At 44.1% G+C, this 19,105-nt stretch overlaps 1 protein-coding gene across 5 annotated transcripts in view; it reads right to left on the minus strand.

Annotated features, from left to right (window-relative positions):
- LOC308114472 (plectin-like) overlaps window positions 1–7,380 on the minus strand; it is a 69,530-nt gene extending 62,150 nt beyond the window's left edge. For all 5 annotated transcript variants that reach the window (XM_080471360.1, XM_080471358.1, XM_080471356.1 and 2 more), the window contains exon 1: window positions 1,173–7,380. In XM_080471360.1, coding sequence (XP_080327486.1) covers window positions 1,173–6,759 — 5,587 coding nt within the window. In that variant the 5' untranslated portion in view covers window positions 6,760–7,380. The remainder of the gene's footprint in view (window positions 1–1,172) is intronic.
- Between the last annotated feature and the right edge of the window lie 11,725 nt (window positions 7,381–19,105).

The following is a 19,105-nucleotide window of genomic DNA, read 5'->3' on the forward strand; positions in this document are numbered from 1 at the left end:
GCCCATGCACGATCTTTCCCATACACCCTCTTCATCTTTAAAAACAAAACAAACCAAAAAAAAAAAAAGTAGAGAGAGTTGTGAAATTTCAGACGCCAGCCAAAACTCTGGAGTCACATGCTTCCATATCACTCAGAGTTTCACTTCAGTAAAGCTAACCACAGCATCTCGAAAACCCATTTCTCTAATTTGACACTGCATAAAGTTTGTTATCATCTCTGCCTGCATATCACCTACATCCCACACATACCATTGCATAATGGTGTCATGCTGATCTCTCGCACAAGCCGTGAGAGAACAGTAAAACAGTAGAAAAACCCAGATCCAGGAGGACAAGTCTCACTGGAGCAAAGAGTGAGAAAAAAGTCCCCAACAAGCACCACGCCTCCCATTTCTTAATCAGTCTGGCTTTAACTCGCGCTCAACTGTCTCTTCAGAGAGCAGGCGAGGCTGAATCTCAGCAAAAGCAGCCCCACCTTGTTGGAATGACGGCAGGTCTGCAGAATCTCACTGGCAAACACTCAGAGATGGCTCTGGAGATTTCACAGCTTTGTACAATTACTCAACATGACAGGAATTCCCCACCCTGGAAAAATATTAGTTTGTGTTTTCTTTTCTTGTTCATTAGAAATTCCAAATAGCATTGTCACGAATGCAAATGACTTATATGGAACTTTACAAGAAATGTACTTTAACTGCAAATATAACAAAAACGAGTTAAACTTGCACTTGGAAACATCACCTGTCCACATCTACTGTACGTCATCATGCCTTTGTGAAAACACACCACAGGGTGTGAGCCTTCAGTGTTACCGACACACCATCTATTTAAACACACAGATAATTAGATTACAGCCACATCTCAAAGGTCTAAACTCGCAACCTTACAGAAAGTGTTCCTAAAGAGAGGCTGCATCTAATCCTCTCAAAGTCCTAAACTGTAATCAAACCATGCCAAATAATACTTTGGAAGAAAAGACAAAGGCAATGAAAAATGCCTTTACGAGTATCAAATAGTGTAAGCACACGATAGTAATGTTATATCCAGCATAAAATATTCTACCTGGCGCCTCCCACAAACCAAAAGAAAAAAAAGGTGGGAACTACACCTTGTGCGCTGAGACTGAAGATAACGCAGGAAGTAGGTTAACTGGCACGCAGTCAAAACTCACCTTCATTGAAGTTGGGCCACGTTTTCTCCTCCGGGTCCTCCAGTGAGTGGTCCCAGTCAGCCTCAGGTGAAGCCCCCTGCACCAGGGCAGCCGGTACACCCGACAGAAGTGCCCGTTCTATTGCAATTGCCTCCAGAACATCCATGTCCAGTTCTTCCCCTTCGCCCTCGGGTTCTACAGGTGGAGGGGGTGGTGACTGCCCCTCAGCTGCCTCGGGGGTGACGAGCTGCTTCACCTCAACTATCTCCTCCACCACAACAATTTTCCTCTTCATGGCGGCCTCGTCTAAGTCAGGGCTGTCAGATTCACAGGTGTCCCCAAGGTGAGGCTTGCCGGGCTGGGATACGGGTATGGCAGTAGAGGGTGTGTCCTCCTGCGAGTCCTTCTTCTTCTCTCCCCTCTGCTTTGAGGCCTCCGAAACAGAGAGCTTTTCCTCTGTGCTGCACTCTGCTGCCTGACTGGCTGAATGTTGTGCAACTTTGGGAGGCTCCTCTCGCTTGACGAGGGGGCTGGCCTGTGTCTGAGCTACAGCCGCCTCTCCTGCTGCTGCTGCTGACGCTGATTCTCCGGCTGCGGGTGCTTCCCTCGCAGTGGAGGATGTTTCTAGTTTCGGAACCTCCCGCTTCAGCTTTTCTGCAAAGAGCCGTGCTGGCTCCACCTCCCCTTTGTTTGCTGAGGCCTCAGAGAGCACAGCTGCAGCCTGCGTGACTTCCTCACTGCACATTCTTTCAGGAGTCATCTTTGGAGAAACATTAGTATCCGTCGGTTCAGAGGCCGTGACAGGGCTGGCTTTTACATTTGCCTGGGGCAACGATGTAACGTCAGTGCATGGCAATGATTCAGCTTGAGGCGAAAGGGGGGGCTTTGCGTTTAAGGATTCTGATTGTGTTGTCTTAGCCTGCTTTTTCCCTTTTCCTTTCTTTTTTCCCTTTGAAGGTTCCTCTGCAGCTTTCACGGTACTTATAAGGGACTTAGACTCTGACTGCAGCCCCGGGGTTTTGTCTTCAGGTTTAAGTCCTGCATGCATGACTTCCACTTGGCTTATTTTCTGCACTGTCACTGTTTCCACTGTGGTGACACTCATTCCCTCAGGTTTCACTGGCTCCTTCTTCTCCCGGTCAGGGCGTAATTGTTCTTGGGTAATCTTACTCACAGTTTTTTCCTCAAGTGTGTTTTTTGCTTGTACATCCACCGGGGGCGCTGCAGACGTCTGATCTGATGGAAGTGAAGTTTTCCCTGAAACCGTCTCTTTTTGTTTAGGCACTTCTTTCACTTGCTGGCTGTCGGTGTCTTTTTTGGTGTCAGCTTTGTTTTTCTCTGTCTTTTTACTGGAAGCCACCGTTAAAGGTTGTGATACAGCCTCTGTTGTGGGTTGGGTGGCATTTTCTGCCACCTCCTCCTGGGACTGGCTTGTAGAGGGGGTTTTTGGCTCCATATTTGAGTCAGCTGGCTCCTCAGTGCTTCCACTCTTAGACATATCACCAGGAGACTTCTTTTTCTTCCGTTTAGATTTTGAGCTCCCCTCAATCACTATTTTGGGTTCTTTATCCACTTCAGGGCCGACGACATTTTGAGAAGAGTCGGGCTCTTTTTGCCCCATATCGGTTCCCTCCACAGAAACTTTAGCAGCCTTCTCTGGCAGTGCTGTTTTGTCTTTCTTGACATCACCTTTTTCCTGCAGGGTAATCCCCTCTCGTAAAGCTGCTTTCCCTGTCACAGGCTGTACGTCTTCAGCTTCAATTACAGGCCCTGAGGGAATGGTGCTAATGGCAGTTTTACTCTCTCCTGTGTGTGACTCCCCAGCCTGGGGTTTCTCTTCAGTGGGTTTATTTGCTTTCTGGTTTTTCCCCTTTTTGAAATCCTTATTCACAGGTTTAGTGATGACAGCAGCAGAGGTGTCGATATTGGTAAGGGGCGTGGTGGTTTTCTGAGCAGATTCCACACTAATGATCACTTGAGAGCTCATTTTATCAGTTGATGCAATAGCTGCACTGTTGCCCTCTGCAGAGTGAACTGGCTCAACAATCACCTCTGTATTCACCTCCTTGAAAGTTTGAACAGACTTTTTGATTACAGGCACAGCAGAGGCAGCATCACTATGAAGCTTGGAGGTTTTCTGAACTGGTTCTATTGTAATGACTGCTTCAGACTTCATGTCATCGTGTTCTTTAGGTGCAACACTACAGTCTGTAGATTTAACCGACTCAAGGATGACCTCTGTCACTACATTTTTAACACCTTTAGCAGGTGTTTTGATTAGAGGGGCAGCAGTGGCAGCATCACTATAAAGCCTGGAGCTTTTCTGAACTGGTTCTATTGTAACAACTGCTTTTGGCTTGAAGTCATCATGTTTTTCATTGTCTGCAGATGCAACAGGCTCAATAATCACCTCTGTCACCTCTTTAACATGTTTTGAGATTTTGGGGGTTTTCTGAACTCGTTCTATTTCAATTACAGCTTGTGGCTTCAGGTCGTCATTCACCTCTTTAGCCGAAACACCACTGTCCACAGGTTGAACTGGCTTCTCAACCACCTTTTGTTTCTTCTCTTTGACTCCTTCAGATTTTGTGACGACAGGGGCTTTTGAGGTTTTCTGAACAGGTTCTGTGGTAATGACTGCTTCGGACTTCATGTCATCGTGTTCTTTAGGTGCAGCACTACAGTCTGTAGATTTAACCGACTCAAGGATGACCTCTGTCACTGCATCTTTAATATCTTTAACAGGTTTTTTGATTAGAGGGGCAGCAGTGGCAGCGTCACTATAAAGCCTGGAGCTTTTCTGAACGGGCTCGATTGTAACCACGGCTTTGGGCTTCAAATCATCATGTTTTTCATTGTCTGCAGATGCAACAGGCTCAACAATCACCTCTGTCACCTCCGTAACAGATTTTGAGGTTTTGGGGGTTTTCTGAACTGGTTCTATTTCAATTATAGCTTGTGGCTTCAGGTTGTCATTCACCTCTTTAGCTGAAACACCACTGTCCACAGGTTGAACTGGCTTCTCAACCACCTTTCCTTTCTTCTCTTTGACTCCTTCAGATTTTGTGATGACGGGGGCTTTTGAGGTTTTCTGAACTGGCTTTATTGTAATGACTGCTTCGGACTTCATGTCATCGTGTTCTTTAGGTGCAGCACTAATGTCTGTAGATTTAACCGACTCAAGGATGACCTCTGTCACTGCATCTTTCACACCTTGAGCAGGTGTTTTGATCAGAGGGGCAGCAGTGGCAGCATCACTATAAAGCTTGGAGCTTTTCTGAACTGCTTCTATTGTAATGGCTTCCTGAGAGTTCAGATCACTGCGATCCTTCGCTGTAGCACCAATCTCCGGAGATTTAACTGGCTCAACAACCACCTGTGTCTTCTCTTCTTTTGTGATGACAGTGGTGGTGGTGGCCGCAGTATCAGTACGAGTGGATGTTTTCTGAACTGGTTCAACTCTATTTCCTGCCTGTGGCTTCAAGTCAGCATTTGCCTCCTTAGCCAATTTATCTGGCTCCAAAATGACCTTTCCTGTTGTCTCTTTTTGGACATCTTCAGGGTTTACTGTCGCAGGGGCTGCTTTGGATATTTGCTGAACTGATTCAGCTGTAATTTTGGCTGTCGACTTCAGGTCCTTTTTTTCCTCTTTAGCTATGGCAGTTTTAACTGGCTGAACAATCAGCTTGGTCACCTCCTCTTTAGCGGGTTTTGTGATGACACTGATGGCCGTATTAGTCTGAAATGGTTCAACTATATTTGCCGATTCTGGCTTTAGGTCATCGTTTGACTCCTTAGAGCTGCAGGTACTGATGCTTCTGGTACAGCTAACCGACTCCGAAATCATCTTTTCCATCTTCTCTCCGACATCTTCAGGTTTTGCGATGACAGGGGGCATCGGATGTCCTTCAGCTGACTTCTTTGAAATCACTCCTTGAGCCTTCCCGTCATCCGCTGCTGTTTCAACTGCAGCTTTGTTCTCTGCTGGTTTGACTGGATCCAAAACCATTTTTTTTGCCTTCTTTTCTTTGATGTCCTTGTTAGAAGATTTTGTAGTGATAGGGATGGTGATGTCAGTGTCAGGGGGAGCTTTGGAGATTTCCTGGGCAGATTCCGTAGTAATAACTGTTTTGGGCTTTGCTTTTTCTTTTGCCGTTTTAGGTGTTGCATCAACATGGGCTGATTTAACAGGATCTACAGGAAGAACTCGACTGGTATCCTTAGTAGATTTAACTGAAGTTGCTGATGTGGTTTTTTCTTTTTCACTCGTTTTCATTTGATCAACTTCTGCAGATTTAACGGATTCCTCGTTTGCTGCTTTTGTCTTCACCTCTTTAATATCTTCATTGACTGGTTTAATGATGGCAGGAGTAACAGCGGCAGTAAGAGGCCTTGATGTTTCTTTTGCTGTTTGAGAACTCACTTTTTCTGCATCAGTTGTGATCTTGTTTTCAGCAGATTGTGGTGGATCCACAGTGAGAACCGTCATCGTTTTGGTTAGAACATGTGAGGTTGTAGCAGTGCTAGTCGGGGTCTTCAATGTTTCCTGAGCAGACTTAACTGTGACCCTGGGGGATTTAATTGAATCTGCAATCGCCTTTTTAGTTTTCCCTTCTTCATCCTCCCTATGAGGAAGCATCGTAGGAGCCGACATGCTTGTGATCATCTCACCAGACTTAATGGAAGGCTTTTCATCAGTGATCTTCAGCCCCTCCTTATTTGTTTTAGGAGTGGCGGGTTCAGTTGGGATCTTTGATGATGCAGCACCTGTAGTTCCAGACACGGCAGTTACATTTAAAGGCAGAGCTGTTTTGGAGGATGGCAGAGGGGTCTGTGACACATCCTGTTTCAAAGCTGCTGTTGGAGCAGAAGCAGAAACTGGCATCCTTTCCTTTTGGACCCACAGGCCTCTCTTTTCCTCAGATGGCATTGGCCTCTCCCAGCTTCCATTAGGCTCCTGGAGAGCCGCTGATTTCATCTTGGTCTCCTCTGTCACAGTTGCATCACTTCTAAAGTTGGCGCCCCTCCGGAAAAGAGGCTGACGCTGGTCCTCCTTTTCCCATGATGCTTTTGGTCTGACTGGTTCTGCAGCTAGTGGACGACCCCTAAACCTGGGGGTCCTGTCAGAGTAACCCTCTCTTTCCCCTGGACCCATCATTCTATGGCGGTAGCCCTGGCGTTCCGCCAGTGCTTCTTGGCTCTCTACTTCACCCCTACGTCCTGGTTTAGGAACATAAGATGTAGGACCTTCTACAGATTGGACCTTCGCAGCCCGGTGGGCCACGGCCAAAGTAGCAGCTGGCTTCCTGATCCTCTGCAGAGAAGCAGGAACAATCTCGGTAGGCAGATGGAGGTAGTCACGCAGGTAAACAATGCCGTCATTGGTCAGGTACCAGTAGAAATGTCTCCAAGCAAACGTTTCTGTTACATACCCTCTAGACTTCAGAGAGCCCATGGCACGAATGACTTGAAGGTTGCTCACATTTTGTATTTCTGGGTGCATAATCTGTGGCCTCTTGTCCTTCTTGGCTACCATCACACCATCTCGAAACAGCACCTCATAGATGGCCCTAAGGTCCCTCATGGGCATCAGCATTCCAGCAACCATTGTGCTTTATTGTCAGTAAACTCTCTTAAAGCAGAGCTAAAATGCACAACATCAAACAAAGAGAAATAAGTTTGTCTCACGGATCGTTGTGTGAAAGAATCCAGTGGCAAAACCGGCTGTCACGTGTTCCCAAAGTCAATTAAAAAAGAAAAAAATGAAACAACTAATCCTTGTGAGATTTTTTTTTCTTACTTTCTCTTCCTCTTGTTCGTGCCAATCCTTACGTTGTCGCAGGAAAAAAAAAAAAGATATTCCTCTGTGAAATAAGACTTAAAGTCAAAAGTCAGTTGTCCCCCCACTAAGTTCAGAGTGGCTGGGAATGAACAGTCTCTGTACTGCCGAGATGGCAATGACAGAATGGAAGAGGCAGCGTGTGTGAGAGAGTGAGAGAGGGAGTGAGGCACACTTTTCAGCGCAGCTCCTCCTACCTTCTCTCTCTCGCTCTCTCTCGCTCTCTTAGGAAAAAACTGGTATGGAAAAAAAATCTCACAAAAGTAAACAGTCCAACAGGAAGTATAAAGAAGAAAAAAAAAATTGTCTGTAAAAAATTTGGTGAAATAAAGAAAGCGCAAAGAATGGAGCGACACACCTATGAAGTGTGTTTGAGCACATGTTCTTGGGCTCTGTGACTTTTACAGAGACACCCACACGAAAGAACACGCCTCCCATGTAATGTACACACATACACACCTCTAGATACACACTTTGGCTTGCTGACACGCACCTTCTGGCGTGTCTCACACACGAGCCCAATGAATGGGCTCTTCTAAACTCAAGCTAGAGATAAGAAAGACGAACAGTTGGCATGCATCCATCCCACCATGGGGTGACTAACTGGGCATACATGTAGGCCACTGAGTACAAGGCATCGAGTTTTACTCATTTCATGATCAGATATCAGTCAGGACCATTTACTCTACACACAAGGTGTGGTTTCAGTGTGTCATGTTGCAAGCTCTTTAAGTGAAGCGACATTCAATAGGAAAATACTTCACAGGCAGAAACAGTGTCCCTTAAATGCCATTTGAAGCAAGACATTTACCAAAGACAAAACAAAACGGTCACCGCTTATCTGAACAATCTTTAACTTTAATTCTATTCCTATCTGTTTGTTTGTGGGGTTTCCAAGTCACCAAGACAAGCAGGCTGCATAGAGTAATCGCTGTTTCCCAGTGTAGCTCATTAAAGTGATGCAACATGCTGTAAAGTGCTCGAAAGTTCTATTGCAGCTCCAGACTGCTAACATTGGGGCTTCTTGCTTGGAAACAAGAGTCTGTCCTGCACAACTATATAAAGAGCTGTGCATTATAGCTAACCTTTTCAGCACTCCCAGAGAACCATATCATATTTCTATCCCGCGATCATTTCTCCCTCCTGTACATCTGTCTCCTGCTCGTCTCAGAGTGTCAGCGGAAGCGTCCGGCCCTGGTCAGTGTCCAGCAAAAAGGCAAAGTTAGAAGCAAAAGTGACCACTCTAGGATAAAGCAATTCTTTGACTTATTGAAGAGATAAGAATAAACCTGAGAGCAGAGCACGGAAATGCAGTGCAGTTGTGAAATCACAGCGTGGTGGTGAATGGGCACCGAGGGAATGACTCATTCCCCCCTCTGTTTAAAACCACACACACGCATCTAAAAGCTGGCGGGAAAAAACTGTTTTCATTTCAATTGTCATGGCAACAGGCAAATGAAGTGCACCAGTTATGAGTGAGCTGCATATCCTCTTTCAGTGGAGAAACAGGCCATAAATCCACGGGACTGGACAGCTGGGCTACACTGTCATTTAGCAGACCAGTAGCCGTAGAGACGCGGATGTTCATAACAAGCTCTTAGCATGATGTCAAACTTTCAGCTGCACTTATGAAAACCAAAAAGTTGCAGAACATCCACATATTAAAACACGGTAAACATCAAAAACCCCATTTGATGATTTCCCTAAGGCTGTCATTAACTGTCACACTGTCTTTCACACAATATGTACAGTTGATGACACCTGGTTCATCAGGTGGGGCGAGGCGACGCCCCAGGTCAAAAGGTACATACCTTGCGGATTTATGCTACCTTCAGTACTGTAGCAGGCTGGGAGGAGCGACAAACATTCCCAGGTTGCTTGTATTAGGAAGGCATTCCTCTGCATTACGAAACAAATGTTTTATCATTGACAAGCCACAATTTGCCTGACACTAAAGCAGAGAGAGAGTCACTTGCATGCTTGTAAAATATGGTTATGTACTAGCATGTGCGAATCTGCAGAGAAGAACACAAGTAAATGTTTAAACCTTATTCACTTGGTTCTGAACAAAGGTGGAAAGAGTAATTTATACAGTAGGACACTATAGATCCATGGCTTCAATTGGTGTCAATTACAAGTAAAAGTAAATTATAAGAACTCCTCTCAATATCTACTCAAAATATTAGGTAATTCTTTACCACATGCACCATGTCAATACCAACAATAGCACAGATTAAAATCAACTATATTACATAATTAGGTATAAAACTAAAACTTGTATAACTGCTACATAAAAAAGAGAAAACAATTTGAAAATTAAAGGTAGATTAGCAATGTATGATGTCACAAGTATAATACATAATGTAAGTAGCTCTTAAATGGGTGTTTTACATTATATACTTAAAAAGTACAAGTACCCAGAAATACTACTCAATTACTATAATGAGACATATGACCCATCACCTGCATCCCCGTTTCCTGACGCCTTTCAGCATCCAAATCAAGTGCTGTTAAAAGGTAATTATAAAGGGTATTTTGTGACACAGTAAAACACACAATACAGATAACCTGAGACAAGTCAACAAATTGCATACTATAATGCAAGCCTTGCAGGATCGAATGTTGGGTAATTGGCATCACTGTACGTGATGCCCAGCTCTCTTGGCCGCACATCAGTGTGATTTCATACACTGTTTATATACAAAGTGTGCAGTGAACTTCAAAGTCCCAACTGTGACTCTTATTCTGGCTTGAGGCCCAGCCCCCCTTCCCTCAGCCATCCAAACATTAAATATGCCGGCTTCACCAGGCTTGACCATCTCTGCATCTCCTCCGTCTCATGCATTTGGCGGTTGCAACAGCAATGTGCAAGTTTCATGAAGCGTTTGTAACATCATAAATGATCTGAAGCAGCTTACCAAGAGGATATTGGATATATGCTCACTATAGAAGCAATCCCGTTTTATTCAGACTATAAACAGACAATGCTGCAGCAAGCAGACCACAAAAGGAAGGGCGACATGATTGAGTCCAACAGATAATGAAGTAACAAGTCTCAGGAGAAGAGTAACTAAAGGGTTTCCTGGTCTGGAGTTTGCTTTTGCTGCCCGTTTCAAACCTCCACAAGTCCTAGAATAGATGTGTCACCACCAGCCGAAGGTGGTTGGCGGACGGCCCAATGTAAAGGCCTATTGCTCGGGGTCTATACACACATGCCCTCCAGCCTGATACCAGATCCAATCCACTCGAACCACTTCCTAGGAAAGTAAAGGTCAGCAGGGCCTTTCTTACTCTCGCTGAATGACACATGTGCAACGTAAAGTAGCCCCCTGCACTATGAATAAACTATCACTTTACTATGACTTACAGTGGAGTGGCATTGTGCAGCTGGTCGTAAACCAGAATACTTGAATATTGCTGAATACACCTTAAAGCATTGTAATAATTAAAAAAAAAAGTTAAATAATGGCGAAACGCTGTCCCTACTCGACCCCGAATAGTGACTTGCACTTCTGTACTCATGACGAATCATCCTGCTCATGACGAATCATCCTGCTATGCATGTGAACACCCTTTATATCCAGACGATAAGCCTGTTTTTATTTAAGGAGCATGTCTCCCGACCGGGTTTGGTTGGGCGGAGGATCCCACAGTCGGAGACAGCTGTGCCCTCTGACATAGTCCATGCATGAAGGAGCACAAGCACCTGACCCGTTGATTCTGCTAAAATTAGAGGTTGTTGTAAACACCTTTATATGGAGGTCAGGGCTGTCACCTAACTATTTATAGGTTTTCTCTGTAATTACTGTAAAACAATTAATATTTGGAGGCGAAATTACTTTGGAATTTATCAAAGGTCAAATCAATATCATATGAAGAACCTAAATAACTTTAACCTTTTCTAAGTTTCTAAGAAAGCCCATTGAGTCATCTTTCTTTACATTCAAGTGTATTGCAGCAGCGAAAGACCTGAAATATGCAAGACGGGATCTCCAGGCCCAGAGTGGGAGACCACTGGTGAATTTCACTTCTCTCAAGTATTCACAAGTAACATTGGGCAAGGCACGAGATCCTCCCAATGGTGGATGGGCATCCTGCATGGCAGCTCTGTTACCACAGGGATGTGAGTTGTGCAGTAATGGGATTGATGTTGACTGTTTGAATGAATTCTGGACTACTTTGGTAAAAGAAAAAGTCAATTTAAAGGTACTTGTATTGACTATATGTAGGCTTCCAACTAAAAATTCACTCCAAAATATTTAATTTTTTTTTTTTTAAGTAGTTACTTGCTTTCTGGGTAATGTCTGTTACACTACTCTATGTTCACTTCACTACTTTAATTGGTCAGCAAGTAAAAACTGACAAAAGCTGACTGCTAAATTTGAATCAAATTCAATGTAATCTTCAAATCTTCACCTACAATACTTATCCACGAGTCGGCCATTTGTATTTCATCTAGTCGAAGAACTCTTTCCAGAGTTGTAGTGGATTGATCAATGTGTGTTATGAGTGTTTGACGAACCTTATGCAGAAAACTGAAAGATGTGAACGTCTACCAAGTATAAATATTAAAACTAAGAAGTCGCATTACAATGCGTGACATCCCCGACGCAGTTCACTGGTCATCTGCCTAAAGATAGCGAATGCTCTGCATTGTGAGGCTTGTAAAACCCGCTTGGTAATGTCTGTGAGATATTTAAATCTGATTATTATAAGATGGTGACTATATAGGAAGCTCTAGCCTCATACAACCCCCATGGCAACCTTGACCGATAGGTCTGTGTGGGTCTACATGAACAGCCGTGTCAATTAGCGCTTGGAGCAGGCTGAGAGGGTATCCTTTGAAATGCAAGCAGGGTGAAGTTGTGAGGATTAACCCCTGGTGGTGACTGGTCCCCTGGTCACTCTGAATGAAATTACGATAATCGAGCAGGGATCACCGTAAGAAGACTAAGAGAGACCTTTGTGTCCAATGCACAGCCACAGGGCTCATTTTGAGTGGTTGGTTAGAAGAAAAACTCCAAAGTCTACTACCAGTCACGAACCCACAGAAGTGCGTTAACCACAGAAATGGCCACAGACAAAGAGGCACTGTGTTAGGAACCTGTGAGCATGGAAGGGGAGAGAAGTGCCTCTGGCATGCCTCACTGTACTGCGGAAATACATAAACAACTGTCTAACAGATACAAAGCAAGGAGAAAAATACAGCCAAAAGTGAGGGAAAGCCTCAGTTCTTAGGAAAATAATGTTCTGAAATCAATCAAGACGTTATGAGAAAAGTTCTGCCAACTTGGACAACCCCCCCCCCCCCCCAACTAATAAATATCTCTGAAGTTACACAAGAGATTTTAAATGTGACTGTGTACCAAGACAAGCTTTGCCTTCAAAGTTAGCAAAGAGGAATATTTAGGTAAAACTTCTCCTTCAGTAGTAAAATTGTGCCAATTTCTTGAATAGAATGGACTACTGTGTAAAGACAGCAAGAGAAGCCAACACTTGTATTTCCAATATATGGACAAATATGAGTGGAAAATCCATAAACTGATGTGTGCTTGAGGTAAAAATGACGGGGCCCCGCTTCAGTTCTCAACTCCAGTAGTCACGGATGATGCAGACTTCTCCTTTTCCAGAGTGGAAAGAGCATGAAGTCACAGATTATGCCTCCCTTCGCCCAAGAATAAGCTGGAGTGCCTAGAAAAGTTTGCCAAGTCCCCTCCGTTCTCATTTACCGTCTCTAACAAGCTGCCTGTCATGAATTAGCGGAGCGGTCCTGATGTGCCCAACCTTACAACGCCCCCTGCAATCTCTCAAACTTGGACAGCGGCCCACCCGGGAGTGGGGTAACTGGGGACAGCAGACGCCGTGATGTGGCAGACGATACTGTTCCTTATAGATGATGCAAAGAACATCCCCCTCACTCTAACATCTTGAATCCATTATCCACTCCTCTGTGAAGCATTGATTTTACTTCTTCTCGAACACACAAAAACCCAATATAACCAATATGCTTTTTGCTGCTGCAGCCGAAGAGTAATAGCAATCAGACGTGGGTCTGTACAAACAGCCAATGAGTACAAAAATGCTTTGTGCTGTAAACAAGTTCCAGCAGTGGGATCTGGACAGAAAATTTGAACCAGCTCTCGATTCTCTTCTTCCTGTGTCAGCTGCAAGCCAACTCAGCTAAACAGCAGCCAGGGAGCAGAATCAGCATGCAGCAGGGGTATTACAATATTTGGGATTTAGAGAGGTTTAAGAGATGTTGCACAAGATGAGCCTGCTACACATTTATCTCCCTATTTAACGCCTCACATTGCAAAATGCAAAAAATGACTTAATGTCTACGTGGCCACACCTCTTTTATGACATAAACTTTGAGTCTGACCAATGACGACAATCACTTTGTCGCTTGCACGTCCACAGTTGCTTACCTTTTTTGGGACTGAGCCAGAACCGATCACCAAGAACATCTCCCGTCTCCATGCCGCTTTGATGTGACAGATACTGGAAAATACCTAAAGACAGAAAACAGCCTTCTTGCTGCTTCCACTGTCACTACCACGCCGCTGCTCCTTCGAGCCACCCTTATGGGACCTGCTGGCCGTCTGGCGGATCAACATGGCATGCAAGATGGGGCTAAAAAAGAGGAGAAACGGGAGTGGAGGGGTACTCTCAGGGTTGGGAGGGTGCTTGTGTGAAGAAAAAAAAAAAAATGAGAACAAGGAATCTTTTCATCTCTGTCCCATGAATGCAGAGGAACATCTACACCATAAATCTGAGGGCCCTGCCAGGCTGGGCATATCCCCACCGCTGCCCGGGATACCCTGCCCCATGTCCCATACATCTGAGCGCGCCCACTCTTTATTCCAGCAACAACTAACAGGCAGATACACACTGAACGCCTTGTTCATGAAAAATTACAGCTCCAGCGATGAAGATGTAGGATGGACACAGGACAAAAAAAAAGAAAAGGAAAAGAAAACTAGATAGAGAGCAAGAGAGAGAGAGAGAGAGAGGAAACAAAGAACTCAAAGCCAGTCTGCAAAAAGACACGGCCATGGCACCCGAAATACACCCAACAACAACTCTTGCTTTGTCCTGGGCACAATTATTCTTCGGTTTATAGACAGCAATTAAGCCTTTTCTAAGCTATTAAAGAGCAGCGAGTGAGACCTGGAACTGGAATCAGATTACCAAACCAAAACGAGAAGCAGCTCAGTTCATATCTGGTTCCAGTGCAAAGTCTCTTCAAATGCATGAACAACCACTGGGTGCAACCATTTTAGAGACATGGAAGATGACAGGCAACAGCTTAAAATGCAGTTTTGTATGAGTTCTGGCTTGTTTCCAACACCTGCAGTTGACCCTGGAAGGTACGATGAATGAAATGAGCAGGATTACTCAACAGTGCATAGCTCGGAGGGCTCTGTGTGGGGTGCTGGACTAGTTATTACATGATGGTTATGCAAAAATACATAGACTCCTCCTTCATTAACTGAAGAATTCTTCAAAACATTTCTTAACCAATTTATACCTATGGAATAGCTGCTCGCTTGAGTCTTGAAACTGCTCTGCTGTATATTTAATTTCTAGTGTGACATTCAGTGTTTAGTCTGAGGTGAGCCACGATCCATCACACATTTCTGGGCAGAGTTTATTTTTTGTCAGTTTTAAAGGCAGAGCATCAAGCTACAGCCAATCTGTTGTGGGCTCTGGGCACTTTAGTGCAGTAATGAACATATTGACTGAAGCTTAACACTGTACCCCTGCACCCTGGACCTGTTGAGCAGACAAACACACAAACATACAGTCAAGATTGTCAGCAGTATATTTGCATATGTATTCTGGCCTGATGCTGCGTAAAAAGTATAAACAAAACCAAAGTTATTTTGACGTATTTGCCTAATGTGTGACATTTTATATCTAATTTCAACATTATCAAATTGCACAATACTTGTGGCAGCAGACATGGCATGATTATTTTAACAGTTCAAATGATTACTTTTTTTTTGGTTGATTGTGAAACCCACTTAAATTACCAAGCAGCGTCAGTCCATTCAGTCACCGAAAATCCTACTGCATCACACCATGTAATGACTTCCTCTTGTGTGCATCGCCGACCTTGGTCACGTAAAAGGCAAGAAGTAACAAGTGGACGGAAATTTGCCAACTTTAGTGGCAAACTGTATAAGGAAATGAAAGACCAGAGAGCAGACGAGTCGCTACAGTGAGTCAAAGTTATAGAGTACAAGGTGGCATTACCCAGGGTATTATATAGATATATACAGTATATACAACTTTATTATTGGAAATAAGGGTAAACAAATGAAAATGCTAATGCTAACATGTAATGTAATTTGATCCATATTGCACAAAGTGCACTCCAGAGTGACAAATTTACAAATCTTTCGCTCAAAAAATACATTGGATAAATGTTTTACAGGTTATCTAGAGTTATCGTTGAACTGTGGTTCTCTGAAAATCAAACCCCACGGTCAGGGGGATTCCTTTTTGCGAGCATGTTTCTTTTCCTTTTAATTTCTAATAAAACAAACAAAAAAAACCTGATAGAAATAGATGGAGGGCCACTGTATTAAGATGCACATTTTTCAAAAACATTGCTTGAAATGACTAAAAACATTTTCCAAGCAGGCTCTTGTAAGGGTATGTGACTCCTATGTGAATGTAAACTACATAAATAATTATAAATCATGATGATGGTCATAGAAAGTGACCTTCACAAAATGGAGCTCCAGGCGTGTGAGTGAGGAAGATATAAAATGGCTGTAGGGAGTGCCAGGTCAGGTCAGGCCATGCCAGCCGGCTGGGACGAGCTGGTAGCACACACTACCAACCTGGGCGGGGCTGCTCATTCATGAAAGGCATAACGGGAAGAAGAACAGAAACAGAAACCTGAAAACTGTTTCAGCAAACAAAGTCACACTTTCTAAAATAAAGAAGGAAACTTAAAAAAAAAAGAAAAAAAAAAAAAGAATATTTGCCCGATGAGTCAGCGTCTGCAACCCCATATAGGAGTGGCCATGCGAGGCTTTGGTTGCTGTAGTAACGCAGCCCACAGGTTAGTCAAATACCATGTGCCGTCCATGGTTGAGGTTACAGGGAACACGGGCAATGCTGCTGTTGCTCGTTGTTGCCACGGGCGACCAGATATCAAACAACACAGTCCGACACGGGATACGGACTCCGACCTTCCTGACTGTCTGCCGCAATGTGTGGATTTGCATTGTAACCTGAAGAGGCTGGGGTTTATTTTTAGACCGGCATCCTGCCGATCAGCTCCTGCTCAAATACAATACAGGTGCCTTATCACTCATATGCACGCACGCACCCACCCACCCACCCACCCACCCCCACACACACACACACACACACACACACACACACACACACACACACACACACACACAGGTGATTTATGATCCTCCCACCCATAAACCCCCTTCTCTCCCTCTCATGCCCACCGGGAGGGGTGGGGGGGGGGGGGGGTAATCAGTTGCATTCTTTCTTTCCTCGGAGCAGAGGGAATAAATGGCTGCATGAGCCGCTCTGTGCACAAAAGACAGCTGTAAACCTTCTTAGCGTGTTTTTCTCACCGAGCAGAGAAAAAGGCCCCTTTCTGCCTCCGCTTCAGAGTCCAGTTACAGACGGCGGTGACTCACCACCGTTATTATCTCCGTCACTTTTAATAAACCGGCCTTCACTGCGCTGAACCACCCACCAGAGGGCCCGTGTAACGCTTTAGTGTCGGACGGAACCACAACAGCCGTGTCACTCGAGGTCAGGAAGAACGTTTGACATTCATGCCGCTGCTCTTTTGAAAAGTATGTCTGGGTGGAAGGATACGACCCCAGCCCCCGAAACAGACGGGACATTGTAAAACGAGGAACTACAAACAAGTAGCAACCACGTGCAACTCATCAAAAAGTCAAAGAAAAGAGCTGTTTTGAAATTGAGCTGTGCAATACATGGCAAATATACATATCGCAAAAACACTGACTTAACTGCGAACAATAATGTTTACAACATATTGGGCCAATCAGATGGAGCAAAACTGCACTGAACAAACCTGCAGACAAATAGTGGAATAAAAAAACCCCCAAAAAAACCAAATAAAGATCAAGGAAGAACTAGTGTGATTTAGGGCCAAGAGAATGTGTACGGTTATTTGGAAGTTAAAAACTTTAAGCACAAAACATTACCCTAATATACATAAACATTTCTCTCAAAGTATTGTTATCGCAATTATCAACCACATTATCACTTGTTCAGCTCGTATCATGCATCATTCGTTGGCACCTCAACAGTTAATACAAACTTCAAGAAGTTATTTTTCAGCATTTCTTTCAAGAACACAAATATTTTCCAATTTTTGGTTTTTCCAAACGTTCAAAGCTGCTAAACGGTTCAGATATTTGTCATCGATGGTTTCGCGATGTGCTGAATGTAGTCGGTGGGTTTGAAATCAGGATGGCGCTCAGGGAAGCTTCGCACCTGGACTCCTCTATGACAGAGCTTAAGCTGCTGTAATACGAGGAAAAATAAATATGTTGCGGAAACAAAAAGCTTTATTCAAGGGACCGTTTTCCACTTTACCTCACTCGACTGTGAAAATCAAGACTGGATCAGATGCGGCTGCATGTTTACAAAACATTTTTATCTTCATGTTGGCGAGTTTGGTTTCGGCAGACTCTGATTTGTTGAGAAAAATCTAAATCCCGGCGCCTATTTCGTGCATTCCTGCACCATTTGTCCAGTATTATTTTTAAAAAGTGGTGATTTGCTCTTTTTACTTTTAAAAGACTCAAGTCACCTTTTTGTCCTCAGTTCTGTTATTGGACGGGTCAGCAATGCGTCTGATTAGTTGCGAAATCGTGTAGCAGCTGTTTTGATAACCAAAATTACCAGACTTCTGTTTCCATGCTTTGGAGAACTTAACTCTAACCTCTTGTTTCTTACTTTCTCAGGTTTATTAACATTTCAGAAGTTGTTTTGGTACAATTTTTGATTACATCTTTAAAAAACATGTAAAGCAGGTTGTCTGATGTAAAAAACTAAAACAAAGATCTTCACCTAATTTATTGAAATCCGGCCATTGTAGAGCAAACCATTGAAGCACAACAGGAAGGAATGAAGCCAGCAAGTTACTGGAAAGAAAAGCAAAGAGGAGCACAACATCTGCACAAATTACACAAAATGGGTTGCGGACATCTATCTGCCAGGATGACAGCTTCCCCATCAACACCGTCGCCTCCAGGAATGCCCCGGTAGCCCGACGCTGCACCGGCAGAAGTAAAAACACGCTTCTATGCATCACCCCGTGCAATCATTCAGCACCTTGTAGCCTGGCACAGACTCACAAACAACCGATATGACCTGAAAATAAGAATACCTAACGTGCAGGTGCAGAGCTTCACCTGGTGGGCGAGGGGGGATAAATGAATTGCCGACCCTTATCAAGTTTTAATTATAACCCTGAAGGTTGTTTTTCTTAACCACGGTAAGTGGCCAAGTGATCCCTGCATGTTCAGAGTACAATACATGGGAAACAACAACAAACTGTCTGCACTACGGCTCGGTGGAAACTGTCATTAACTTATATGCGTCGCTCGGTTGTGGTTTGTATTTTCGTGAGCGAGCTGAGGAGATGGCATGTCAGGTTTCCTTTTCTTCACCGGCTCTTATCTGCACCACGAGCCTGGCTTCACATCCTGTTTTCCTGCTGCGACACCTACGAATGCAACCCCTGCCTTTAAAGAGGGAATAACAGTCGAGAACAATGGCCGAGTTTCCCTTCCGAACTAAGGAGGAGCTGCCTAACTGCAAACAATGCGGAGGCTTTCTTTACAACTGCTGGCACAGACGAGCGCACTGGCATAAGAAAATCTACTAAAGTTGTGTTAAAAAAAAAAAAGAAGTGTGGTAATAGATTGGCCTAGAGGGTTTGTGGCACATGTGGGGACGAGGCAGTTAAGCAGGCAACAATCACTTCACTCCCCCCGACAACTCTGAGAACTGCTTAATGATTATGCAACCTTCCTGAAGCGCAGTCTTTGCAGAAAAAACACAGTGTCTTAGTACTGCAGTTCATCAATCTATT

This window comes from Lipophrys pholis, assembly GCF_963383615.2.
Source record: "Lipophrys pholis genome assembly, chromosome: 9".
Lineage (NCBI taxonomy): Eukaryota > Metazoa > Chordata > Actinopteri > Blenniiformes > Blenniidae > Lipophrys > Lipophrys pholis.